General features: G+C 34.3%; 1 protein-coding gene and 1 long non-coding RNA gene across 2 annotated transcripts; one reads left to right on the top strand and one right to left on the bottom strand.

The window, feature by feature from the left end:
- The first annotated feature begins 8545 nt into the window (after positions 1–8545).
- LOC128550254 (uncharacterized) lies at positions 8546–13248 on the top strand. The gene is made up of 5 exons (XR_008368181.1): positions 8546–8667; positions 9131–9222; positions 9931–10030; positions 10440–10524; positions 11134–13248. It is a non-coding gene; the product is annotated as an uncharacterized LOC128550254 (long non-coding RNA).
- A 1710-nt stretch (positions 13249–14958) lies between these two features.
- On the bottom strand, positions 14959–18666 carry LOC123532084 (uncharacterized). The gene is made up of 4 exons (XM_053523739.1): positions 16664–18666; positions 15992–16328; positions 15695–15787; positions 14959–15164 (listed from the first exon to the last, which is right to left on the bottom strand). The coding sequence occupies exons 1-4, from the start codon at positions 17477–17479 to the stop codon at positions 14959–14961; spliced, it is 1452 nt and encodes a 483-aa protein (XP_053379714.1). The 5' UTR covers positions 17480–18666.
- Positions 18667–25205: the final 6539 nt, after the last annotated feature.

Raw genomic sequence — 25205 nt, 5'->3', positions numbered from 1 at the left:
GGTATGTTTTATAATAAGTAGAAGCTAGTCGTATTTACGCTTATGAGACCTGTTTCACCCAGAAGTAAAGATTTCACAGGTCCATCATGAAATATTTTCCCCAGCACGTATATACTTGTCCTATTCAAAATGATCGCGGCCTCGATCAATGAAAGTCTATGGGAAAAATAACTGGTGGTCTCTAACCTGTATTAGAGCTAAAACATGACTTTTGTCGATAGCCATTACAGGTAATGTTAATGGTCACAAATCTATTGTAAATGATGTAAACAGACGTATAAGCGTGAAATTTGAATATTTTTTAAATTTTGACTTCTTTTTTGACAGGAAACAGGCGAAATACAAAATATTTTCAGAAAACGCCAAAAATATTGGCAAAGACTGCCGAGTGCCATGTTATACCTACGGACAATGTCATCATTTTTCATGGAAACAAACATATCTTTTGTAATGTGATTTTTGAAATATATCTAATAATATGATTCTACTTTGTACACAATAAAATGTTATACTGAATCCCATTCTTTACATGGTTATAAAATCTTACAGATCTAACAATAGTCATTACCACAAAATGTTTCATGCATAAAACATTGCTACGGTGTATTTATTTTCCTCTAAAGCTTAAATAATTATCTCGGATAGTGTTTTTTTTTTATTTTTCGCATGTGATCTGAAAGATCTAAAAGATTTTATCGTCATTACATAAACCTCATAACGATAGAAAGGCAGTATGAAAGACATAATTATGCAAACTCATTTATCGTAGGCAACTAATACACACATCATGGATATGAAGCAATAATCAAGACTGAGAGAATAGAAGTGCGGAGCATCTCTTGGTATGCGTACTTTTTCAAAGCTCGGCATTTTTAGCTGATATTAAAATGTTTTATGCTGTGTTGTTATACTCTGGTGATACTTTTTCTAGGCAGACAAAAGAATTGTCCTTAGTCCTCCTGTCCTTCTTAAAAAAAGACAAATGTTTGTTTCTTATGGGTCAATACAGTTTAGGTCACAAAGTTTCCTATCTTTAATGTTATGTATGAATCTAGGCTCATTCCATGGGGACAAGTGCAGGAGCAGCTGGAAAATCGCAATATGACCTAACATGTGTCGGTGCGACGTTAAATCCCCCCAAAAAAAATTTACCCTCCACAGGACAACTTAATTACCGCCAAAATGCCATCATTAAACATCTAGCGTGGGAAGTGAGAAAAGAATTATACTGAAATTGCTTTACTAATCACAGTTTCATTATTGTCTGGGATTTAACCAGACATTATTCTACTAGGATGGGAGACGTTCTGTTAGTGACAAAAGACGTAACTGGTATACAAAACAAATGCTTTTAACCAGCAGGTCAGTTTTCCTTATATAAATCACTAGAAAATAACGACAGGAGATTCATGGCATAAAAGAAAATTTTAAGATTTTATTAGACCACAGATATAAATCGTATTTGATGGAGAATATCACGGTAAATATAGCATATATTGGAATCAGTGTTCTGTCAGAATATCATTCAGGTTACCACAATGCTTTTGGCATCTAAATACAAAATGTATTTAATATTTTTAAATATTTTAGATATCAGGGCTTTACACAAGTTTTGGATTATCTTTCTATGGTATGAATTTGTTTTAATTTAATCTTAAATACTTTTAAAACAATAGCTCCCCGAAACGACAAAAACTGTCAATTAAAGGTGGTTGTTGGCAAAACTACCGTCCAAACGTCACATCAAAATGTAAATTTTTACATCAACAATTTTGAGGGGAATGTACATTTGTGTTTTCAGTGACGTGACGTATGTAAACCATCTTAACGAATTCAACCGTTTGACCACTTGTATTTCTTTCATTTGCTATCAAAATTAAATTTTAACATTCCCAATGATAATTCTTAGTACAAAACAGATTGGAGGCTTTTTGTGAAATACGCATCAAACTTTGTCATATTCGGGTCTATACGTATTCTAAAGTGCATTTTTTGTGATGGTGCACCTTTAAATAGGATGGATAGAGTGTGAATATAGTATATACTAGATGAGTTGCAAAGCGAACTCTCCATATATGTAAAGCAAAGGCCTTACTTTGAAGATAATAATTTACATAATCAAAATTGTTCTTGGAATTCGAATGTTATATCATGCATTAAAATAAACCATGGAAGCAAATGTTTTGTAGTTAATAACTCATATCCTGAATATAAAAATAGTTAATAGTTCGATATATACACCTTAGCAGATATGTAGCTATTAAATCGTAGACATATTGACTCAGTTACTAACTTTCAGTTACAAGATCAACTAGAAACCCGTTATTTTGCTCGTCAACACATAAATGCAGAAACCCTTACCTTACTATTTATTAGTTTTCTATAAATTCAAACTATAACAGAAACGTTTCTAACATTACACTGATATTTGGCTTCCTTGTCATTAACCATAAAATAATAATGTTTCGTGTAACATTCATTTAATTCAAATTATTTGTTAATAAACTTCATCCCTAGATTAAGAGAATGCACACCTCCAGATCGAAGTCAAATTTTATATCACATTTTGTTAGTAATGTTTCAGTATTAATTTAGTATTAAGCGTTTCCGTGAGTTCTACGTAATATTTAATAATAAACCATTCACTAGGTAAAAACCTATTCAAGTACTTAATCACACAGTAAATTAATGTGAACTTGAAGGAATTTAACGATACATTGTTACAAAAACGGATGCGCAGGCTGGTCTGGATTTGTACTGGTCGCAAAGCCGCTATGTTGGTTTTCTCATGGCGCGGCTCAAATATAGTTGAATCTCAATATCTCGAATTCCAAGGACTCAAGTGAGATTTGTCTTGAAAAGATAATTTATGCATGTGATTTCGGAACCGGTCTGGACATTGTCTTCTAGATAACCGGAATTTGGAGATAAACGAGTTCGATACATATCGAGTTTCAAATTCACATGCACTTTCTATCGTGATGTACATCCTAAAATACTGATATATTAGGTTCCGAAAGAAAAAGGAGCACATTACATACATAACAAACGGTTAATGGTGTCGCTATAAAAGTTTTTCTATTCTTATAGCTACTCTTTTCTAAATCTACAAAAAACATGCCTCTATACTATTTATACTGTGCATTGATGCTTTATATGACAACCATCTTTTGATGTCGGCTTATGATTGAGTACTATTTTATGATATTATGTCGTAATAATGTTTCTTCTTAATTGCAGAAGCAATACTAAACTTCCAAAATTATTAGCTTGGTTATCCTTTAGTGTATAGCAGCAATAAGCTTCAGGAACATAAAATCGACATTAAATCTTTACTATTAATTACTCAGAATCATATGTACTAATAATTGCTTAATATAATTACGAGTTATCGGATACAATGAAGGTATTGTTAACATTTCAAAGCATATTAAGATTGTTAACGAATACCTATTATGTGAAGCTTTTTTGTTGCATGTCTTGATTAACTGCAGATGCATAGAGTTGAATTGCGTAAGCAACAAATCAGCTGAAGTAAGGAAAAACATAATTACGATATAACATTGAACTAGACTACCTATATCTAATAAAATCAGTTAAAAACTGAGTAAAGTGAAGAATATGAAAATATGCTATGGAGACAATTACATGTACTTGTATTAGGATTGGACTAAAAGTGCAGCAACGAAGTTATTTAAAAACGTAACTGTCGACCGCTTTCAACATACATTTAACAAAACAAATTGCATATGGACTGAATATCAAGTTTCTACACAAAAAATGAACTGGTCTCAATGTAGGAGTTTAGACCGAAAAAATATCAGTTTTTATCTTTATTTGTACAAAATATAAAAGTCTCCCCGTACATTCAATCAGGGCTGTTATATTTCGATCTTCTCAGATCGTTCAGCACGACTTTTATGTCGTGTTATTGGTACTGTTTCGGCCTGTGTGGTTCCAATACTCCCGCTTTCATAGCCTTGGGTATTGTATAATCACCCCTTGGATATGGTGCCTGCTTTTTAAGTTTGTCTTTTGACAGTTCCTGTGATATGCAGGCTCCATAACCTCAGATCCCCTTTCTTAATTCCAGTTTGTTTAGTTCTGCTCATTGTTTTCTCGTTTGGGGCAAAACCATTACTTTATCTGGGGACCAAACGCCTCCTTTTATGGAATTACACGCCACAACCCGTGTATCATTGAAGGTTCCATGTTTACCGCCGTTTGAATACATCTGCGGATGTCTCTAAATTGCTTTTTGTACTTTTAGCATGTTTAAATGTTGAGTTCTGCTCAACCCGGGGCTAGAGAGCGTGGACGGTAGCATGCATTTCCACTACCGTCCATGAACAGGCTCAATCAAACCGAGTCTGCAACATTTTCGTTTTTGTTGTGTTGAGCGGCCTGTGAAGTTTCTATTTTTTCTATTTTAACAACGTACTCTGTTAGACGTGATTGTAGAGATATTGATTTTCGAATTAGGCATTTTATTTCAAATGTAATTATGCAATTGCTACACTGCCGTAAGCTGGTCCTTGCTTCGAATAGGATATTGACGTTTGAGAGACATTGTTGTGAGTGGGTATTACAATTAGTGAGACATTTGGGCGGACGTAGGTGTTATAAGCCTTTTGTCTTAATTTCTTTATTAGTTGTTTGGCCATTTCTTCTGATGAAATAGAGAGAATGGTTTGCTTTTGATGTAATATTATTGATATCGACTAGGTCAGAACGTGTCTTTTATTAAAAGTCACTTCTTACAAAACTAGACCTTATAAGTCTGTACTATATTACAATACTATATATACACGCAAACCTGTTATAAATTGTTTACAAATAAGTTTACAATGTATAAATTAACTTTTATTAAATATAAAATTTAAGGCATTGGATCAATGCCCTCTTTTGAACATTTTCAAAGATAATGTAATGTAAAAACGCTCATACAATTAAACTTCATAATATTACGTCAAAGTATGACGTCAATATAAAGGACTTCGGACATTTTCCTATTCAGACTGCCTATCCGATAAAAGAAAAAGTGACATAGGGATAGACTTCTGAAATTGCATAGTTATGATAGCTGAAGACCATTTCTTGATAAATGTGACTTTATTTTACAAGTTTATGAAGAAAAAAGAAGACTTTGTAGACATTTCTCATTCTCTTTTCTATTAAAATATGAACATAAATCATTTTTACGTTTTAAACATCTATCCCCCCAGTGACGCAACAAAATAGCTCACATGCCTTTGTAAATAATTATTATATATGTATGCTGCAAAAAATGGTACCTGGTCACTGGGGGGAAAGTGTTTAAAATTGAAAAAAAAAAAAACTGCGTAAAGGGTGTCAGCAAATAATTTTTTACATAAATATTTGACACTTATTGCATGTGCTTCCTAAACCTTATATATCTACAGCTTTATTCATTTTTAGCTCACCTGAGCAATGCTCAGGTGAGTTTTTGTGATCGCTCGATGTCCGGCGTCTGTCTGTCGTCTGTCAACATTTAGCTTGTGTATGCGATAGAGGCTGTACTTTCAACTGATCTTCATGAAATCAGGTAAGAATGATTAACTTGAGGAAATCTAGGCCAAGTTTGAAAATGGATTGTCTGGGATAAAAAAACTAGGTCACTAGGTCAAATCAAAGAAAACCTTATGTATGTGATAGAAGCTGTATTTTTCATTTGATTTTCATGAATTTTGGTCAGAATGATAATCTTGATGAAATCTAGGCCAATTTCGAAAATAAGTCATCTGGGGTCAAAAACTAGGTCACTAGGTCAAATCAAAGAAACATCTTTTGTATGCGATAGAGGCAGTATTTTTCAATTGATCTTAATGAATTTTGGTCAGAATGATTGCCTTGATGATATCTAGGACAAGTTCGAAAACAGGTCATCTGGGATCAAAAACTAGGTCACTAAGTCAAATCAAAGAAAAACCTTGTGATGCAATAGAGGCTGTGTTTTTTAATTGATCTTCATGAATTTTGGTCAGAATGATTATCTTGATAAAATCTAGGCCACGTTTGAAAATGGGTCATCTGGGGTCAAAAACTAACTAGGTCACTAGGTCAAGTCAAAGAAAAACATTGTGTATGCGATAGAGGCTATATTTTTCAATTGATCTTTCTGAAATTAAGTCAGAGTTATTACCTTGATGAAATCTAGGCCAAGTTTGAAAATGGGTCATCGCCGGACAAAAACTAGGTCACTAGGTCAAATCAAAGAAAAACCTTGTGTATGCGATAGAAGCTGTAGTTTCCAATTGATCTTCATGAATCTTGGTCAGAATGATAACCTTGATGAAATCTATGTCAAGTTCGAATATGGATCATCTGCGGTCAAAAACTAGGTCACTAGGTCAAATCAAAGAAAATATTTGTTTATACTCAAGATTTGTATTCCAATTTCTAATGATAATTGGTCAGAATATTTTTCCATGAAATCACTAGGTCCAACATGTTTACACTGTTATGATGTGTTTCCCAGGTGAGCGACCTAGGGCCATCTTGGCCCTCTTGTTGTAAATATTTCAAGCACAGAAAACACTAAACTAAATAAATAGCGGACATAGAAAGTCAAGCTAGAAAGCAGACAGATCGTTATAAGTATATCTTATGAATTTTTCAATCAGACCTGTTACCTCTTGACAGTCTAAGTCCGTCGATTGAGTGTCATCAGGATTGAGACAACTGCGTCTGTCGTAAGTCAAGAACCAAGTAAGTGGCTTAGACATATTACATATGTGTCTTCAACGTAAACATGAAAAGAAATACAGACAAACTTCTATGAGAATAGTGCCACTTTGGTGCATTTTTTTTTTACATTTGAAGTGAATCTAGAATGCATTTTAAGAGCAACATTTGCTTTTATTCGATCAGCATCTTATACCCTAACAGAACTACACCTGACACCATCTCATTAACTAACACAGTTGCTTCCAGAACTTACGCTGACACCCATAGAACTAATACTGACTCGCCCAGAACTAACACTGACACCCCCAGAATTAACATCAATTTGCTCACACGTCTGAAACTTATTTTGAAAATACTAGTAAGGACCTCAAAGAACTAACACAGACACCCCAAGAATATCTATATAAATGTTGATACTAGATAGTGAAGTTCTGTTCCACTGATATAAAATGCTTAAAGTAAGGCATCCCTGAACCCACAGTGGAATAGGCAGTCTCCTGCACCCCTCCGTTTCAACTGAAAAAGGCCAACTACGCCAGTGTATGGCCAGCTACACAACTGCATGTATTCAATAATAATCCTCCATATAATGCCCGGTCAGTATTGTACATGTGTAGCAATAGATGTATAGAAAACAAGCAATAGGCTATGATCAATGCATCAGTTATCATGGTCACTCGGGTGGAAATAACTGAAGTACAGTTAGGGACCAAATGTCTTGTTCCACTTCTATTTTTTCCGTTTCGTTTATTTTCAAAAATGTCAATAAAACTGATAATCTGCATGGTATAAGTTTATTTATTGTGTTAAAATATTTCATAGTAGACATACCTTAAATGCCAATGCTTATTTTAACTAAAAATACACATTGTAAATTTTTCAAAAGTATGACCCTTAGTTACAAACTGTTCGAATTTCAAGAAAACGAATATGAAATAAAACTATTTTTTGTGACAGTTTGATAGAAATATAACTTATTTATCAGTATTTGAATCTTTTATATAAAACTATCAGCTATTGAAGTCAAGAAACAGCATTGAACTTAGGGCAAAATCCCTAGCATAATGTCCGATGTCCTTCGTGTAGATGGCGTCAATATAACTTCGTGTGGATCCTGCCCTGAAAACCTTGTCTTTCCCAGCCCCGTTGGCATGAATCCTTGGTCGATTTCAACTTTAAATGTTACTTCCAGTGATACTACGAAAATTCCATAGTAAAGATGTGATTTTGATTGTAGTAGTTATAAAAGCATTTTATACAGCTTTTACATTTCTAAATACACACACGGACTTGGATGCATTACAAAGTCTGACTGAAGAAGATTTTTATAACGCATGTTTTTAGAAATTCGGTGCCGTCTTCCGAAAAAGAGTACCGAATATCCGTCTAAGTCATTACTTCATTAAAGGATAAATAAATTTGCCAGTCCTTCCATTGATGAAAGGTAAAAAGTGATGTCTTGTTGCAAAACGCCAGCGTAACTGACCTTATAAAAATATACTGGTACCTTAAGCATGTTTTTTTCGGCGAACGCCGTCTAAGAACGAATTCGTTACCTATGCCACGTGACTTCAGTTTGCAAATCAAACTACTTGATAACGCATTATAGATTATTTATCAAAATGGAAGATTTATGCAACACTCTGCCTGACTGGACGAGAGTGTCAATTTCTTTCACTCTGTTGATTGTGCTACGCTGAGTGAAATGTAGACAAAGCGTTTATCCTAAACGACGCTGTTCAAAGTTTTAAAGCTAACTTTGGCTCAGTATATTTAGCAAGAATATTGATATATCTTAGGCATAGTACTAGAGCCGATTTCGCAATCGAATACCGCCGGAAGTAGAACATTTATGTCAACACCGGTTTCGTATTTTCACGTGAAAACGGCCGAAACTGAGAGGTTATCAACAAATTATAAGTTTACGGGTACCATGAGGATTTTTCATGCATTTAAACGGTAAGTATAATGTTTATGGATTATTCAATACAGTATGAAAGTAAACTGTTACGCTTTAAATGGAAGTTATGAAAGAAAAGCCGACAAGAAAATATTGACTTTCTACTTTCACTTTCATTGTCGCTTTTTAAATTGCCCAAAAATGTTCTTTCTATTAATTTGTTTTTTCTTGTTTTTTGTTTGTAGATACATAATCCTATGGCAAATTAATGTGTGAAATGACAGCTTATTTAAAGCATCTGTGATTAACTGGCCCTAAGGTTACCTATTTTTCCTTTTAGAGTGACCTTTGACCTTATAATAGCTTATAGTCTGTTCTATGTATTTTAGCTGTAGTCAGAACAGAATGTAATTGAGATAAAATGAATTTTCAAAATAAACTTTTGCAAATTGTAGGAAAAGAATAATATAATATATTTATTATAAGTTATTGAAATATTACATTATAATTACCTCATTTCAGAAAGAAGTACAAGCGAACAGATGACACATTAAAGTGGCTGCAGAAGCTTGAAAAGTGCAGGGGCAGTCAAAACAGTGGGATAATACTGCTATGTAATTTCTTTTTAAAGGCAATTTATACAGGATGGAAGGGTATTTCATACAATGATTTACAATTTACATGTAGTTTGATCTCTCTTTATGATGTTGAGAGTAAACAAGTCAGTGACATCTAATTAACACTTGCATGTTTTTTCGGCCGTTTTTATAGCCGTTATTCGGTTATATTCCCAATGCCAAAAAGTATGCATTTTTCCCAAAATGAGTGCATAAATACCTAATCTACATCCTGAAAAAAAATCATCAAAATTGCACAAACATTGACCAAATTATGGACAATTTTGTAATGGATGTATGTTAAAGAGGTTGTACAATGTGAAACAAGTGTATGAGAAAGTGCTTAAACACATCCTTACTATATCTAATGGGACTAAATATTTCCCAATTTGGAACATTTACACGTCAAAATTCCCAATTTTGGGGGTAAAGGCTATGTCCCAAATTAGCTAGAAAAAACCCTGACTTGTAAACTATTGACAGTTGATATATATATTAGACAACATTTGATAAAATGCAATTGCCTATCAATATTAAAAAGAGCAAACAGTTGACAATTAACAGGCAGGTCATTCTTTTAAATGAAATAATGATATTTTTTAAGATCAAGGTGTTAACTTAAAAGGTGATTTTATAAAGATGGTGTTATGGTTTTTGCATGATGATTGTTAACTGTTCACAGATTTTATCATTTATATATTTCAGGGTGTCCCAACATGTCTAGTCAGGTTGACAGAAGTGAAAGATGGTCTGATGGTACAATGATGTACAAATGATACTCTTTAACAAGTTTAACATGTCAAGGGTAATATAATGCCAGTTATTAAAATTACATTCCCCTAAACATTTAACAGATACACATTGTAAATGTCATTGAAATGATTTTATGAAGTTTCATGAAGGATGGTACAGCCAACCATTTTGAATCAAGAAATTTTGACTTAGGTAAAGATGTCTATTCAGACTTCTTAACTCTTAGCCTTTGATATGATACAGAGATAAAAGAACTACTATTGTCAGCCACTAACCATGTTTCAAAGCTTTTAAATACACTTTAGCATTAACCATTTTGTTTAAATATCTTTTTAATGCAATGTTTTCTTGATATCTGTCACTTGATGTTTTCAATGGATTAGAGTCCTAATTTAATGTAAAATCTGTAAATTTCAGTAATTGAAGTACAAAATTTGTAGGAAGTTGTTTCTTTATTTCAGTGTAAAATGTTCTGTGGATTCATATGATGAGAATGCCAGTGTTGATCTGTATGACTTAATTAAACACAGATATTGATACCTTCAGGTAATTGTTTACAATATTCAAAGAGTTACAATGTAATTCAGTTATTGATTTGGTATATATCACTTCTAGAGGCTTGTGTAATGTTTATTTCACACGAGACCAAGGGTCAAGTATGATATATAAACTTTACACTTACAAAAAGATATTATACAGTACCAAATAATTACAGACTTATGAATGCAACTTTCCAAATATCTTGCATTTTTCTCCGGAAATTAATTAAAAAGGTAAACACAATTCTATTGTTATAAGCTTAAAAAGGTGAATGTAAGATATAAATTATGAAATGTCAAGTATAAGGTGTGTTATTTTCAAAGTATTTAAGATATAGAATAAAATATAGCCTGCCATCAAAATATTCCAAAATAAAAAGTGTGTCATACATATATTTTAGGTCAAACAGTAAGATCAAGTGAGTGACTTAGGGTCACTACTGGCCTCTTCATATATTCTACTAAAATGTATCTTATGCATAAGATATGTTGAAGTTTTATTAATCCAGTAACACTTTTATTCTACCTTATATTCAGAAATATACATATTTTGAATATTACAGAGCTGCAGACACCTCAAATACAGAGTTACTACAATATGCATTTCTTTCTTCAGATATATACCTGTGAAATTTCAGTGTCACCGTTCAGCTATTGTTCAAGATCAGTGTCTGCAGCTTGCACAGTTTAGTATAGAGGAGCCTTCTGAATCAACTTTGTTACATATTTGCTGTTATTGTAGGACACACATGTAGAGAGCAGCAAGTCCTGTCCAGCCGTGCATGTAATTGTGATTCAGAAACTTTGAGAATATGTTAACATTACACTGTTATAATTTTCAAAATACTGTGTCTTGTAGTGTATCAGTACTGTTTTGTCTCAGTTTATAGCACAGTATGTGCACAGATCAAACTTAAGACCATAGTGATCAGTATTATTAAAATCATTAATTATTTGTATGGTGACAAAATTTAATTTCATGCAATACCACAGCAAAACGTTTGCTAATTTTCGCTTTTAAAATTGTAAGTTTAAGGTTGGCATAAATTGTTTTTTTCTTTCATAAATCTAAAAAGTGATTGGTCATTATAACTGCAATATCATTTTAGTATGACAAAGTTTATATTGTTTATCGTACTTGTCATGGCCCATAACTCCTCCATATTACTTGTGTTTTGTCCTTTTTCATTTCACTGAAGAATAGGTAGAGGTATTGCACATCCATTTTTTAGAATCCTGATTTTTAAAGTGTTGTATGTAAGGTTTTATCTCGGAATTATGTCTCATCTAAAGGTGGGGAGAGGTATTAATTATGCCTTCTCGTCTATCCGCATTAAGCCTGTCTGGCTTTAAGAGGACAAGCTGCTGGCCAGATTTTGATGAAACTTCACAGGACTGATCAGTACCAAGCATAGTTTTGTGCATATCGCTTGCATGTTTCGTTTTGATGCACTAAATTGCAGCCAGAGCTAAAAATAAAAAGATCTTGTCGGCTTTCACAGGTTAAAAATACTTAACAGATTTTGATGAAACCTTACAGGAGTGATCAGTACCAAGTATATTTTTGCATATCACCGACAATTTCCATTTTGCTGCACAAAATAGCCGCCACAGCTAAAGGTATACATAGGTGGGAGACATGTTTTGTCATAAAAATACCTAAAACACCTTCCACTTTGTTAATGAAAAATGTAACAAACTTCTTACAGTTGCAAACTGTAATAATTTGACATTAAATGCACTAGTTCCATAACTGCATTTGGCTTTTTTCATAATTACTGCCCTTTTCTTACCATAGCAATATTTTGTGTAACATGTTACCTCATTAAGCATCATAAGATCAGAAATTTCTATGACTCAGAAATGTTGGCCCTTTGTACTTGTCATGAGTATGTTTTCAGTATTTTAAATTGTCATTACTTTTTGTTGTGCCAGTTTACGGAAATGAAGACTTAGTTGTCCAAATGGTGTGCCTGTGCCTGTCCTGATTTGTTTGTCTGGACAATATATTATTGATTAGTCTTCACGAAGCTTTGCAGGTTAATTTCCTTAAGTTCCCTGTCAACTTTGATAGTGGCATGGTTACTTTAGAAACACTAAAGTGATGTCACCACTGTACTAGTCAAACGTTTTGTATTTCAGATTTTATATCACATTACAGGCTACTGGTCTTTAGCAGCCTCCATAAAACTTTCATAAAAGTTTCCAAAAATGTTGTATTTTGATTTGAACTGGCATTATTCAAACAGTAAGAAGTAGTACTATAAGGCAACATTTGACCTCTTTTCCAGTGCTTTTTGATTTTCTCTGTTACTTTGAAGTTGCCTTTTCCTAGAAATTGATTGGCTTATTTTTGATGATCTTATGTTTTTAATCAATTGTAGCTATGCTCTTTATCTCATGAAAATTTCCATTTTTATATAATTCATCTTTTTTACTGTCAACAAAGTGCAATACCACATACTTATCACTTTCATTAACATACCTGTACTATTTTCATAAAACATTATATCAATCATTATATTTCATATAAACAGAATTAAATAAATATTTAAGAACATCAGTGTTTTCTTTGATTGCTACATGAAACAGACCATAGGTCAATTTAGGGTCAATTCTGACACTTTATATGCAAATTGATAAGGGAGATAACTAGTACTGTCTTAAGTAACCAATATTTAGTTACACAGTTACCTTCCCTTTACACAGGCAGGACTATTTGTTGTTGATCATCTTTTGAACATTATTCCATTACTGATGACAGAACATGGAAAATAAAAGTTGTTGTATCATGCAATGACATCATATATGACAATATTTACTTTTTTATTCCATTTTTTAAATATTCTTTAAATTAGGTACAATGCCTGTATATCTCAAAATGATAAGTAAGTTTAATAAATATGATAAAAACCTGTTCAAATACCAACATATATCAATTTAAAGAAAGAGCTGAATACGGTCTACGTATCACATGAATAAGGGAGTGATAAGAGTCTTTTATATAGAGAAGAGCTTTTTAAAAGATTTTCCTTGTTACAATTGGCGTCTGTATATGAAAAGGTTTCTTGCTTTTGTGACAAATTCAGATTGCATATTAAATTGAGTACTTGTTTGCTTTGATATATTTGTTATAAATTATTTAACTGATTTATTATATATGAATATTTTTCTTTAGTATGGTATGCAAATATTGAACTCAGTTGAAATCTGTTTTAATATGTATATGCTATATAATGACTGAATCTCATTACACTGAAATGAAGGTACGCTGCATACAGTTTATCTATGTGATATGACTACGGTCAAACTTTGCTTATGAAACAGAAATATTGAAATAATTACAATTCAGCACAGTCTAGCAAAAAGGGGTCTTGTGGGCAAAATTTTCGATTTTTGGATTTTTCATTCATCGAATGTATCACTCTTTACCCTTTCTTTTGGTACCAAAATTATGCATTTATGAAATCTGGTCAAGATACCACACTAAGTAGAGTAACATGGTGTTTTATGTAGAAAAAGGTATAAATGACGTCAAAAATGCGTTACATGACGTCTCCGAAGAACTGTTTTAAAGAACTGCATATATTATGTTAGAGCGCTAAAATAAACAAAACTTGAATATTATGACCATAATATTTAATATCTAAAATATTGGAAGTGTGTGATTAACATAACAAATAACATGTTATCCTTTGATTTTGTCACAAATAGTCTGTCAACTGCTTTCAATACATAAATTATAAGGACCAATGAACGACTGTCCTGGTCAACACGTGTTTCTTTTACAAGTACTGGGGTGCACAAAACACATCCTGCACATCTTGTCTGACATAAGGACGGACACTGTTGAGCAGGTAACGATGGCGTTCCTGTGACAGACCTCCAGCTGCAATACTTTCTGGTCGAGCAGACGACAAAAATCTGAACCCAGGTGTCTTCAGGATATTGACCTTCTGCTCAGGAGCATCGCGACCAGTACGAACGGTTACAGTGCCTGGTTCCTCACTTGAGAAGCGAAAGTATTGGTATTTCCTGAAAGTAATTTTAAATTGCTGAAAGGTTACTGTAATAACTCGTTATTTTCTGTTTCCCTGTGACATATTGTATGTAAAATAGTTTACCAATCGCAAATTAGTACGTCATAAACGTACTAAGTATTTTATACAAAATACCCGCGATGTACTATGTATTATATTATATATTGTATTATGCAGAATAATTTGACACTATCTGTACATTAGACACAATGAGCAGCAGTAGCGCATGGATGGAGCGTCGGACCCCAAGTCGGGATGTCGCGGGTTTGAATCCCGTGAGCCAAAATGGACAAAGTTTTCCACGGTATCTTCTTTGGCATGAATACCGGATAGTTTCAGAGAGTTTAATTTAACTCTGGTAATGACAGAAATACGTTTTGTAACAATTAAAGTTTACTATTTTAACTTATATTTTTCATGGGTTTGAACACTCCATCAAGGAACTGTTTCCAATTGCGCCAGCTCCACTGAGGATATCTAACTGCAAGATTTGCCATTGACGACTTGTTTACAATATTCTCTAACTGGCCAAGAGTTTCACAGTCGCTTCGCCGAAACAACTTTTTGACGTTGGCAAATCCGGCATCCACGTGACAGCGTGCATGCCCTGGACAGAAAAAGAAATATTGTACACATTTCAAAACATATTGAATTAATTCACAAATACGCTGGCTTTAATGTTAAGAAATTTAAACAAAATGCAGAATACATCAGACTATGTTGTTGATCGATGAGCCCAGTGAATCGGTTGGACTTGAAACCCGTTTGCGGTAGGGTTTAGGTCGTGGATATGATTTAAACCCTGTTGGTAAATTTCATGTTGAAAAAAAAATTGTCCGCGATTGTAGAGGAAGGGGATATGTATTGCATAAATAATTGACCACAACAAAAAAGATGTGATTACGTTATGTCAGTTAATAATACTTAGTTTAGTTTATACTAATTTAAGTTAGCTGGATTGTTATGAAAGCTTTAAGCTTAATTTATTCAATCTCGAGTCCGCTTCCTGGAAATACCAATACTGGTGTCAAATTAGAAGTCATGATCGTGGCCTCTATGGGACTCGAGCCCACCAACCTTGTGTTCATACAACGACACCCTAACTGCTATACCATCGCTCCCTTTTTTCATACTTACCAGGTGTTTGCATGAGGAACTCGATCTCTGTACTCTGAGCAGTCATGACCCTCCACATGAAATAACCCATGGTGTACTTATTCTTGTTTTGTCCTACAAACATTTCGAAAAATTTCAGACATATTGATACGCATATTTTTTTAATTTTGTATTTTGTTGTTATTACAAAGTTCTAAAATTTTAAACGTAACGTTTCATTTCGACTACTAAATTTATGTAAATAAATACATGAATCTTTTAAATTTATACTCAATAAAAATTATGTTCAATTGCATTCATTTATGGCTATATATTTACCTGGACAATTATCAGAGTGGATCGAGAACCGGGGCTTGTTGCTTCCGTAAGTTTGTAGAGCCCAGTCCAGCATAGATAGTACTGCATTCGGGCCATGTGTGTCTTTCCCGTCGGAACCAATTGTCTGATCTTCATCTATAAGAAAGTTTAGCTGTCTGGGAATGCCATCTATGCGGAAACCGAAAAGTTGGACCTTCCTTAAAGTGAGAAAGAAGAGTGGACCAATCTGTCTAGATCTGTGCGGTAGTGCAACATTCTGACTAAAGTCAAAAGTGTAGTGCGTGTAGTCCGGGTCCTCTTTACACTTCTTAATGCACTCGTTGTATAACTCTCTCTCCTAAGAAATAAATTGCTAAATTAATAGCTGTGTGATAGACAAATTATCCATTTGTTAAGATTTAATAATGGCTGAATAGAAATATGAATTTCTAACTCACATCTACTCATTTGTCCGTTCATTTACGTCATCGAGAGGGATGCTAACTCTTAACATCTACGTTACATTCTTAAACAATTCTGAAAACTTGTATTTCAACCAAACGATTCTCGAAAATTACTTCTTTCATTCCAATAGTGTTTCTAAAGTAATTGTTCATCGGAGGTAAAAAGGAAATAAGAAGATTTATTAGAAATTCTATGTATAGTAACAAATATTAAATGTATTATACTTACGTTTTGAGCCACCAGTATGTGGTCTCGCAGTTCTGTTGTTGCCTCTAATTTCTCAGGCTCGGTTCTGGCATCCATCACGTGCTGTCTCAACTTTTCGCAACGAGCACACACATCCTCTCTCGGTCCTGCTATACGTATGTGTGGTACACAGTTTGACCAAATGTTTTTGAACAAAGTCAGAGAAACGGCCTTAAATCCAGAACTAGAACTTCTACACAATGAAACATACTCTTCATGCATTTCTTTCTTGGTAGTGTCAGATGGCAGAAATATAGGAGGTATGTTGTCCCGTCCCCTCGGAGCAGCTGGCTGGGGCAATCCTTTTTCATCAGCAAAGTTTTTTATGTATTCAACAATGCGCTTGACATCATTGTAGCTAAACGCATTATGTGCCTTTCTTCCCGTGTTTCCATGCATACGTGGAATTACCCCTTTGGTTTTCACATGGGAACTGATTGTGTTCAGGTATTTCTTGCCAATAGCGAAACATACCAGAAATGCTTTCCTGCATACCTTAGTTCCTTTGAAGTAAAGGTCTTTAGCCGGTGCACGCTTTCTCTCTCTGCCATGTTTTGTTTTATCAGATGGAAATACACACTCTTTGTTGACAACCCCCATTACATACATATCCTTAGACTCATTGTCCATTTCCTTTACATGTAATCTATGCATATAAATCTCTTGAAATGAAAAGTTCTTGTGACACATTTTTGAACATCCACATCCCGTCCTGATAAACCTACGCACCTGCTCCCTGTCCTCGTCATTCTCGTCATTCTCATCACTGTCGTCCTCGCTGCCCTCATCTGCACTCATTGCCCTCGCTCTAGCCTCAATCACATCCTCGATCACACTGCCATCTCTTTCAATCTCAAAATCACTGTCGGAAGCATCATTTGTTAAACTACCAGTTTCCACATGGTCTAACTGAGAGGAACACTGCGACCCAAAATGTTGGGAGTACTCTTCCTCCAGATCCTAGCAGAATATGAAATACCAAAAAATTAATATCTTCAGTGAAAAAGAACTAATACTATTTATTTACAGAATTTTTTTTAAAAAGGAGAGAAAAAAATAATGTTCAGACGAGGTTTAGAACTAACGACAGCGCTGTTTATCAAATAATCATAAGCTACACTAACGAACACTCGTCCACGTTTTACTACTCCACTAAAATTTATACTGAAAATCCTACTAGTATAGACGAGTAACTACTTTTCATCTTAAAGGCACTGACCTGCAGATTTGGTTAAAAATAATCTCTCGTTCAAATTCAAGTTTAGTAATAGTATGATCATTAGAGTATGAGTTTGTTTCTAAAATACTTTAAAATTTCAAACCAAGAAAAAAAAAAAGATGACCGCGTCGGGAATCGAACCCCGGACCGCCGCGGCAAGAAAGATTTACATCTAAGTCGTAACCGATCGCGCTACGGAGGAATAAGTAATATCGTGAAACAATGTATAGATATTTATAATCGAGACAGTTAACTTGGTATAAAGTAAAAGGTAAAACTCTTTATGTTTGGTATTGTCAAACCATATCATTTCCCAAATATGTTAACCCACCTCATAAGGCTTGACCCAGCTGTCAAACAACAATAACAACAAAAAAAAAAAAAAAAACTCGGATGAGCGATACTGGGTCATCATGGCTCTTGTTTCGTTTTTTGGTTTGACCTGGCATCACAGAATGATTTCCTTATTAAACTATAGAACTGAGTGTATAGTTTGTTTCCTTCTGACAGCAGATTTAGATTTCACCTAGGCACATCACAAAACCAAGGTCAAAGCATAAAAATACATTAAAAATTCGAAACTTAATAAGTTAATGTAATCGTTAAATAGTAAAGATAATATACAAGACTCACCTCTAATTCTGTATCCATCCTAAGCACTTAGTAAATAATAAAGTAAAATAATAATCCAAAGTTTTTCTACGATATCTTATTTTACACTTCCGGGTTTACAACATGCAACTTCTGACGTCATTTATCGATGTCATCTATGATGTCAACAAGACTCCAAATGGCCTGACGCGGCTCAATTGTATGTTTTGCTTGACCTTCACTTTTTTATAGGTGTGACGTCATTGTCCAAAGATTCATGAATAGCGGATATGCATTTTTTAAAGCGGGATCAGTTGGCCTATTTTAGAAATAAATAAAAATAATAAATAAAAAAATCCTTTAATTGATTTTTTCTCATGTATTCTAATCAAACTTGATTTGTAGCATCTTTATTAGGCCCGCAGCCAACTTTGTTCAGCTGGGACATTTGACCCCTTTTAGGGGCTGCTAGAGCTAAAACTAGAAATGCCTTTATACAGCGTCTCATGAACAGCTTGGTGGATCTTTGTCATACTTGGTCTGGAGCATCATTATAAGGTCCTCTTCCAAATTTATTTATATAGGACCTTGGGCCCTATTAGGGACCACTATAGCTAAAAGTAGATATGCCTTTCTTCGCATTAACCACTAAAATGTAATGGATTTTATCAAACTCGATGTGTAACAATATCGTAAGGTCTCCGGCTATTTTGTTACAAATGGGGATAGAGACTAATTTAGCTAAAACTATAAACACGTTTAATGACCTCTTCTCATGAACCGCTTCATGAATCTTCATTAAACTACTGCTGTAATTATTCGTCTAAGGATAAACGAAACAAAATTGCAACCCTACGAAACCTTTGCGAAAAATTAAAAGAGAACCATTTAAATTGTTAAAGTGCGGTGTTTAGTTTTGCAATTTGAAAAATGTTAGATGAAAGATGAATGTTAGATTAAAAATTCAGAAACATCTTTCCTTATTACAATTCGCCGACCATCATTTTTATAGATAGTTCTTGTTTTATCTGAAACACTCTGCAAGTAAAATACAATGGTCAATGTCCAGTGCACCAGACCAATCATCAGGTGGATTGCAGTCATTGTGGAGAGCCTACAACATACATGGCATCACAGGGGTGACAAGAAGACGGGGAATCACAGACACCTGTTGGCATGCAGAGACAGCCTCACAATGGTTCTGGCAGAGGAGGGAGCAGCGATGGACAGCTCAACCAAACCTTGGCCAAGACTGATCATCTTGGTCGGCGCAGCTCTGGAGGATGTCGTGCATTGCGCCAAAACATCCGATAGGGGAGCCATCCACCTGATGATAGGACTGTAGCAGTGGACATTGGCCATTGTATTTAGGCCATGCACTATAATGACACCCATTCTAAAGGCAATCAATATGCAAACAAAAAGTTATGGATTTCTTTTATTAAACTTAAGTTTATTCATTTGTTTAAGGATGCATGAGCGTTTTTTTCCAGGACATCCGCCATTTTGAAAAATGTTTCTTTGAATATGTCTTTTAAACAAAATTTATGCAGAAAAAGGTGCTAAATTATCAAAATATGGCTTATACACTTTTTCTATTTTATTATCACAGCAGCGTTGTCTGTGCTGTGTGGCGGCCGTAAAAAGTCTCCCCGTACATTCAATCAGGGCAGTTATATTTCGATCTTCTCTGATCGTTCAGCACGACTTTTATGTCGTGTTACTGGTACTGATTAGTTTCTCAGCATGAACATTTCGGCCTGGGTGGTTCCAATACTCCCGCATTCATAGCTTTGGGTATTGTTTAATCACCCCTTGGATATGGTGCCTGCTTTTTAATTTTGTCTTTTGGCAGTTACTGTGATATGCAGGCTCCCTAACCTCAGACCCCACTCCTAAATTCCAGTTTGTTTAGTTCTGCTCATTGTTTTCTCGTTAATGGCAAAACCCATTATTTTAACTGGGGACCATACGCCGCTTTTCATGGAATTACACGCTAGTGTAGCATTGAGGGTTCCGTGTGCACCGCCGTATGAACACATCTGCGGATGTCTCTAAATTGTTTTTTGTACTTTTAGCATTTGTAAATGTTGAGTTTTGCTCAACCCGGGGCTAGAGGGCGTGGACGGTAGCATGCATTTTAACTACCGTCCATGAACAGGCTCAATCAAACCGAGCCTGTAACATTTTCGTTTTTGTTGTGTTGAGCGACCTGTGGAGTTTCCACTTTTTCTATTTTATTACCACAGCAGCGTTGTCTGTGCTGTGTGGCGGCCGTTGAAAGTCTCTCCGTACATTCAATCAGGGCTGTTATATTTTGATCTTCTCAGATCGTTCAGCACGACTTTTATGTGGTGTTACTGGTACTGTTTAGTTTCTCAGCATGAACATTTCGGCCTGGGTGGTTCCAATACTCCCGCATTCATAGCTTTGGGTATTGTTAAATCACCCCTTGGATATGGTGCCTGCTTTTTAATTTTGTCTTTTTGCAGTTACAGTGATATGCAGGCTCCATAGCCTCAGAACCTACTCCTAAATTCCAGTTTGTTTATTTCTGCTCATTGTTTTCTCGTTTAGCTGGGGACCATACGCCTCTTTTCATTGAATTACACGCTAGTGTAGCATTGAGGGTTCCATGTGCACCGCCGTATGAACACATCTGCGGAAGACTCTAAATTGATTTTTTGTACTTTTAGCATGTGTAAATGTTGAGTTCTGCTCAACCCCGGGCTAGAGGGCGTGGACGGTAGCATGCATTTTAACTACCGTCCATGAACAGGCTCAATCGAACCGAGCCTGCAACATTTTCGTTTTTGTTGTGTTGAGCGACCTGTGGAGTTTCCACTTTTTCTATTTTATAATATACCATTAGATAGTGTTATCCTACAACTGCAACAAAAGTTTTCGACGTAGCACTTTATATTATCTATGAAGTATATATTTAAACAAAAAGAACTAAACTCCACAAGTTTTTAGATGTTTTTTAAACATATCTGTCAGATGCATGGTGACCCAACTGCTTTTCTTTCCATTTCGAAGCATTTTTGTGTGTCACTAAATAAAAGTAGAAATTGTTTTTAAAACCTTAACATCAAAAATTTGTTTGTAATTGTAAATACGTTTTTTTTTCCATTGAAAAAAGTGGTTGGGTGGTTCTGTCAACATGTTAAAACGAAGGAAATTTGTTAGTGATATTATGATTATATACTACTGATTTCACATTTTATTTATAATAACCTGTAAGAACTGAAATCCCTTTATTATCAAGTGGGATATTAAATGTTTTATAAAGTAGCCCTTTTTTCCATTGTACTTAATTTCAGAAATGAACAGGGAGTGAAGAAAATGCCCTTTAAATAAAAATGATGGCATGTGCCTTTTCTGCTGTTATATGTCTTAGAAACTAATGTTCTTCAAGCTCAAAGAGTATGAAAAAGAACCGTAACTGTAGACAAAAAAACTGATTCTTCATTCTTAAGCTATGATGTACTAGGGTGCTGCAAAAAGTTCTGTCAATGGGTTTGCCTTTCCTAAGTGCTACGTTTTATCAAAATTATTTTTATAACAAACATTCAAAGTATCCCTCCCCCTTTACTGAAACAGATTTTTGTAGTCTTTTGACCCAGTCGCGAACAGCAGATAAATTCATTTGGTATCTGATTAAGGCACTGATAAATGACGCTGCCAAGAGAACTTCTTCAATTATATTTCTTTCCAGAAAGCATTTCCTTAATCCATTTGAAATAAAAAAGTCCCAGGGACTAAGGTCAGGTAAATAAGGCGGATGGTTTACAATTTCTACCCTTTCACACGCCAAAAATACATAACAACCTCGCACTTGTGAGAGGAGGCGATGTTCTGTATAAGATGGACTCCTGATCATCCTTTGCTTGGACATATCTTATATAACTGTAAATATCTTTCACTTTCTTCAGTACAGAGGTTATGTAGAATCGTCAAGTGAATGTATGACTAGATGGACAAGGCACTTGAACGAATGGCCCACTAGAATTGAAGAAAATTGCGTACAAATCTTTTTCGCTTTCGCTTCCATTGCTTATTATCGGCACTTCTCTGTGGCTCATACATTTGCATCAAGTTTTCGTCTCTTGTTAGCAAGTTAAAAATAACCCGACTATCACAGCCTTTGTATGTTTTTAAAGTTCCACATTAAAGGTGTTGTTTCTTTGGCTCATCAGTGAGCAAATGAGGTACCCACCTAGCGCAAACCTTACTCACTTTTTCAGAAGTGTTTCCACACACTGCCTTCTGATACTCTAATACAATTTGTTTTATCTTTCACCGACAATCGCGCATTCTGTTCGACCACAGCTTTTATAGCAGCGTTGTTTGCCTTGTTAACAGAGGTTTTAGTCCTACGAGAACGATAATCATCTTCAAAAGCTCACCTTAAAGAGAATTCCTATATTTTTTTTCCTTTCATAGAATTTTTTTAAATTCACATATATCATAGGAAATTTGGTGCTGAAAACAATGAACAAATAAAAACAATAGGTCACCAGGCTTGTTTTTGTGAAAAATTGTTTTGAACACACCCACTGTTGCTGAAACTGCCAGCGATTTTTCAACATTTTCAAAATTTTCTACTTTTTTATAAATACCAACCAAAATATACATCAAGACAGCACAATAAGGTTTTTTTCTTTTTACAGATTTTATTATATACTTATTTGATATTATAGTCATATTTGTAGTACTCTATCCTTACAATAATGAGTACAAATGAAAAAAAAAATGTTTCATATTTACTTTTGTGAACTTTTTTCAATGAAAAATACCCATTATGAAGACTGTTTTTTTAAATTTTGAAAAAACTCTTTCATAGAATTTTTTCCTGTTTTTCTTGTGTATAGATAATGGTTTTGTGAGCATAAAAATGGCTAAAAATATATGGGTCACCAGGCTAAATTTTATGTTAAGACAGCTAGAATACAATACTGTTCTGACAGAAAGTGGCGCGAACCTGGCCAAATTGATTACATGCATGTGTGCTAGCAGTTAAAAAAAAGTTTTAAAAATTCTTAATTCTTTCTATAATTGAATACTAAATAATCTGAAAGGTGATATTGTCTTATCAGTACTAAGTCAATTATCTTACATTATATGAACAACACTGTCTTTGTACTAAAATGCGATGTGAAAACACAACCACAAAAATAGCAAGATATCTGTCAGGCATGAAACTTGTCAATACAACATAAACCAGTATCAACATTTGATTACTGATAAAACTTATCAAAAATGTTATTTTATTCAAGATTCCTCATATTTAAGATTGTCTGTAACATGTTTCATCAAATGTTGACTTCAGTTCAGTTTTCAATAGAAAGTGTCGGCTGCGCAGAAAGATGCGCATAAAAAACTATAGGAATTCCCTTTAAACTGTGCGCATTGAAATGGTCAGAGGTCCATATATACAACACAATTTATCAAATATCTGCTTTAAATCTATATCAAGCCTAATGCGGCATTTAATATAGCTACGAATTTCAGTATTTTTATTCATTTTACAATGTGACAAGTAAATTGGTCAGTGTACATGTCTGCATGTATCTCAATTTAAAACTCTTAGTAACTCTGTCATGTGAAAAGCAGTTTGCATGAAATAAACGGATATCCTTAACTATTGTACACACAATTCAAGCGCAATAACGCGTTTTAAAAATACCTGGGATAAAACTACGGAAGCCCATTGGTAACAGAACTTTAGCAGGATCCTCGTATCAAGTACTTTTCTTAAATTTTAGTGCCCATGTGTTGGTCAAATCCTTCTCCTATACCGCCAGTTTGAATGCAAAAAACTTCACAGCATTGATCATTGATACTCTGTTGTGTTCAAAGTTTAACTGTAATGGTTCAGTGTTTTTCGCTTGAGTTATAACTCTTGATTTTTGGCGTTTTACAATTTTTGGTGGGTGAAAAACAATCTCTAGTTTCAAATTTGAAATTAATATCCATCAACAGATGCTACATGTTCTGTAATTTTAATTAATTATAGTCGAAGGTAATTGCCCTTAGAAACAGCTCATCGGAGCTCTTATATGCAGTAATAGAAGCGCAGTTGGTACTGGTAGATTGATATTAGAAGCAAAATTGTAAGGCAGCTTAACTTTTGAAAAGCCCGCATTTTATATTGCATAGTAGTAGTAATTTAACTCCTCTACATTTTCCTCAAAATAAACATTTATCCACATGTAGCTCAGTTTAATCACAGGTTCCTTAGGAAACTGTGGGAAAGAACGAAGTAATAGACTGGTAGCAAGCTAAGTTTGAGATGTTGTTTCTAGAAAATATATTTTAAAAAGTACATCATGAATATCTTTACAGTCAATAACTGTACGGATAGTATATAGGAAACCGTTTTGCGTTGTTTGCTTTTCCTGGCAGTTGATTGTTGAATATATACGTTTTTATCTGATTCCAAACAGATGTTGATCTCCATATATCTGATTCACGCAAAACATAAAGACAGGGAATAGCTCTATGTATTGATAAACAATTTGCATGAAATGTTTTCCAATGAAATGTCAAAATTTGAGATCGTTATAATACCATTGCACTTGAGATTTCTGAGAGATTGCCTGGCATCATGCTCTTTGATATTTGAGCTTGTTTTCAGTAAGATGACGTTGCATGTTTCGGTAATTGCTTTTAAACAAATCTAATGGTTTTATTGGTTTTTTTTGCTTAATG

The sequence above is a fragment of the Mercenaria mercenaria genome, chromosome 2 (assembly GCF_021730395.1).
Source record: "Mercenaria mercenaria strain notata chromosome 2, MADL_Memer_1, whole genome shotgun sequence".
Classification (NCBI taxonomy): domain Eukaryota; kingdom Metazoa; phylum Mollusca; class Bivalvia; order Venerida; family Veneridae; genus Mercenaria; species Mercenaria mercenaria.
Note: the sequence above shows the minus strand (reverse complement) of the source record. Positions and strands in the feature narration are given on the sequence as shown.

Bases quoted from the DNA above. Each gene is read 5' to 3' on its own strand.
- LOC123532084 (XM_053523739.1), bottom strand. From the start codon at position 17,479: ATGAGTGCAGATGAGGGCAGCGAGGACGACAGTGATGAGAATGACGAG. The intron at 15,788-15,991 runs GTAAATATATAG...AAATGTTTGTAG, and splicing joins CCACTCTGATAATTGTCCAG to GACAAAACAAGAATAAGTAC. The intron at 15,165-15,694 runs GTAAGTATGAAA...TTTTCTGTCCAG, and splicing joins GTTCCTCATGCAAACACCTG to GGCATGCACGCTGTCACGTG.